The sequence below is a fragment of the Tigriopus californicus genome, chromosome 3 (assembly GCF_007210705.1).
Source record: "Tigriopus californicus strain San Diego chromosome 3, Tcal_SD_v2.1, whole genome shotgun sequence".
NCBI classification, from domain to species: Eukaryota; Metazoa; Arthropoda; class Copepoda; order Harpacticoida; family Harpacticidae; genus Tigriopus; species Tigriopus californicus.
Genome location: NC_081442.1, coordinates 11,952,850 through 11,956,524, shown reverse-complemented (window position 1 = coordinate 11,956,524; position 3,675 = coordinate 11,952,850). Strand labels below are relative to the sequence as shown.

The 3,675-nt window shown below is 39.6% G+C and overlaps 1 protein-coding gene across 2 annotated transcripts; it reads left to right on the top strand.

The window, feature by feature from the left end:
- The first annotated feature begins 897 nt into the window (after positions 1-897).
- On the top strand, positions 898-3,298 carry LOC131877870 (uncharacterized). 2 transcript variants are annotated; one of them, XR_009372924.1, is made up of 3 exons: positions 898-1,502; positions 2,314-2,508; positions 2,577-3,170. XR_009372924.1 is itself a non-coding variant. In XM_059223685.1 (2 exons), exons 1-2 carry the CDS (start codon positions 2,484-2,486, stop codon positions 3,296-3,298), a joined length of 747 nt encoding a protein of 248 aa, XP_059079668.1. In that variant the 5' UTR covers positions 2,331-2,483. The 2 variants fall into 2 exon arrangements, 1 of the variants encoding a protein (XP_059079668.1); XM_059223685.1 differs by lacking the exon at positions 898-1,502 and having other exon boundaries at positions 2,331-2,508; positions 2,577-3,298.
- The last annotated feature ends 377 nt before the right edge of the window (positions 3,299-3,675 follow it).

Genomic DNA, 3,675 nt, shown 5'->3' with positions numbered 1-3,675 from the left:
TTTCCTATTTACCCATCATCCAGGGTTACCATTCCTAGCCACCACAAATTTGGCAGTATCAATCAGAATGAAGGTTTTTTTTACTCTCATGACATGCAATGAGAGATTTAGGAAAGACAGTATGTATTCAAATGTGTTTGACACCAGCAAGCTCCAACCATTGGTTGGAGATCCAAAGCATCTTTGTCTAAAAGATTTCACACAATAGATCGTCCCAAGAGATGTTATGTTCCAAGGCCTATCCCTTACGCGTTGATCAACCCTGCCAAGTAACAGTTTGATGACAAAGTCAGGAAGGGGATTATTCGAAGGGTCTTGGAGCCTAAGCAAATTGTGTCTCCTTTTATGGTTGTCCCGAAACCTGGAGGAAGCGTCATACTCGTCGTTGTCCATAAGGAGCTCAATAAGTTCATGAAAAAGTCTATTGATCCTTTTCCTAGTGTTCCTGAAGTCAGAGTACGCATCCCAGGTGATACCAAATACTTTGTGATGCTGGACAGTACTTCTGGCAACTGGCAAGAAAAGCTCAACAAATAATCTCAACTTCTGAGCCCATTCCTGACGAGTTGGGGAAAATTATGTTATACACAAGCCCCCATTGGATTGAACGCCTCTGGCGATACTATTGCCATGTGGGCTGCAAAAAGTAATGCTGCTTTGGTCACACATGGGCACACTTAGCCACCAATGAAGGATCATTACATGCCTTTCTCTTCAGTTTTGAGTCCTATCTGGATCTTGTGATACGATGTTTTCAAACGTACGTAGAACAGACGATCAGAAGATATTGGATTTGATTGATATCTTCAATGACTCTAGTCCAGTGTGAGGGGACGGGTCAAGTTGGTCAACTTCTTGAAATGGTTCGACAAAATGGTAGTGAGGTCAACCTAAGGGCAAATCATAAAGTAAATAGTCACACACAATGATTTGAAAGACGATATCACTTCAGATTTCGTAGGGTCAGAGCACGGTTGCTTCAAATTTAGCCCTTTCAATGTCTCGCAGCTGTTGATTTTTAGGGTGACTATTTGTCCAGGTTAGAGCCGCTTTATAGGTGCTCTGTCCTGGACTTTGTGGGTTGTGGGGAAATGAACTCCTTATTATGAGTCATAAAACCCGTGTTGTGGCTCTCACTCAGCCGCAAATAGTTTGCAGTTGCAGAATATCTGGCTCCAATTACAACTGTAGTAAACAATTCTTCACTTTTTGGGTTTGATTTTAGGGCCTGTGTGTTAGCCATTTACGCGCCAAAATTTGAAAGTAAATAAGCTTTTTTAAATAGATCAATTATTACAGCATGGAAATGGGATTGGTGCGATGCTCAATACTTTGCGCTACCTCATCCAATACTTGCAATGCTGTTGCCGAAGATCGAGAGAATAACACTTGTAATTGGGTTAAGTTTGTGGACAAAGTCTCTTGTTTCAAACAATTCCCCTTGAAATCTGGTGGAAGCAAGCTTTTAATGGGAGATCATAACCTGGTATCAATGATCAAGGGTAAGTAATTTTAAATAAGATACAAGTCAAGAGCCAGAATGTGGAGTAGAAGCATTTTTTGCAAATTGTCGGCCAAAATTCTGAACATTTTTATAGTGTAGAGGAGCAGTCTCTCGGGCAACAAAGACAAGGTTAGAGGAATCTTCTCCCTAGGCATTGTAGGTTCTATCTACGGTGCCTCAAATCCACAAATAAATTGAAATGATAATTATGTGTGTCATACCAAAAATGAAAAAAATCCATCAAGACGCAAAAGTAGGGAGACCATGCATGGTTGAAATCAGTAAGGGTTATTTGTATTCAAGTTTTAGTTTCGAGTCCCTGTTAACTAAAGAAAGAGCAAATAAGGACAAATTGTTTTTTTTCCAACTTTTTGATCCGTTAATAAAGTTTTAGATGTTTCCAATATTTCTTGTTCTGCTTGTCTCCCTCAGATTGCTCAGTTTCCTGGAATTTTTTAGGAAGCTTTGCACACTTATCTGAACAAGTAATTGTAAAAGGTGAGGAAAATGGGTCCGGGAAAGACGAAATAAGTTTCACACAATCTCTTATTTCTCCGGTGTAGCCTCAATGGCCTCCAAACCACCCAAAATGCTTTTTGCGTTTTTCGGATATGAAACCTTTATTGGCTCATTTTCTGAGCAGAGGGTAGCAAAATCAAACAGAAAAATTTATCCATTGCCAAACATTTCGTATTTATTGATCTCCTGTACGTTTACTTGAAATTTTGGCACATTATTTCAAAACCTCAGCGCTTATTGATATGAATGGAAAAAAAGATCAAATAGTCTGCTTAACGTATTTTTTTCAGGGTAATATTTAGCTTTCCCAAGTGAAAACATTGGACTGGCAGTGGAAAATTTGGATAGTAGCGGCGTCATTCCCACAATTCCCATTCCTAACCTACCAAAGCCGGATGTTGGACCGTTTGGGATTGTCACGAAGTATAAAAAAGGCTTTTTGGCTTGTCTTGGATGGAACATGGACTGTCACTATTGGGATATAGGTATGAAGAAAAGATTCATTATGAAAGCAAAGAAAGTATTTGACTTCTCATTCTTGGTTTGTTCTCAGCTACCTCAATTTGGGACACTTTCCCTCCCTTATCCGAACCGCATGCAACTGGAGGATTGGTGGTGGTTGATTTTGGTCCTATGGCAATCGGCGGAAAAAACTTATTAGATCACTATACAAACAGTGTCGAAGTGTACAACGAAACTATCGGTTTATGGGAACCTCACGTGGATCTACCCATAGCCCTTTCTGGCATTGTGGCTCATGCTATTAACCCGAAAACCATCATTGTTAGTGGCGGTTTGGGAGAAAATTTTAGCAAGGTATTCAAACTCGTCGAAGGAGATTCTATGTGGACCAAATTGGAAGATCTACCTTTCTTGATCTTCTTTCAAACGTCGCTCTTCCTCACACTACCGGAACTTGGAACAGGAATTCTAGCGATTGGTGGGTATACACGAGCGACTCCAGGTGATCCAGACCAAGCCACTAGGAAGGCCTACTTTTGGGACATCACCGTGGAGACCTGGGAATTGGTTGAACAATATAATTGGCCAACGGGAAATTACTTTGCAGACGGTATAATGTACCGTTTTGGGAATAAGTTGATTGCCTCACCTTTTTTTGAGCGCGCAAATGGAACGAATTATAAGCCCACAAAATCGATGTTAGCCAAAGACTTGACGAATATTTCAGCCCCTTGGACGATTTACGAGACTAATATTGAAAAGGGGGCAATCGCACAGTTTGGTATTGAAATTGATGACTATGCATTTTCCTAAAATAAAAAAATGAGACTCACTATCAGGTTAATTCTGAGCATGTGTGAATGTGTGCGCATACATTCCATATTGTATGACAAATAATTTTTCTGATCTTTCTACACGTAAAACACACAGTTTAACAGACATTTTGATTTCAGTTTCTCATCAAATGAACTTGCAAGTGATGGTATCTTTTTTTTTTTGGTTTGGTTTTTCACGGGCTTTTCTAACCGCTACAGGGAATGTAATCCCCAGTACTATTAAAATGCAAGATTATAATTCGTCTATTTATTACCTTTCAATTTTTATATGATATTTGGTCTACCAACGAATTTGAGTTGGCAGACCGAGCTAATCCTTGAATGTAGGGTTGATCTGGAATGCTATCTAAAAAT

Excerpts from the sequence above, each read along its gene's own strand:
- LOC131877870 (XM_059223685.1), top strand. The coding sequence starts at position 2,484 with ATGGACTGTCACTATTGGGATATAG. Across the intron at positions 2,509-2,576 it reads CTGTCACTATTGGGATATAG|CTACCTCAATTTGGGACACT; the intron begins GTATGAAGAAAA and ends GTTTGTTCTCAG.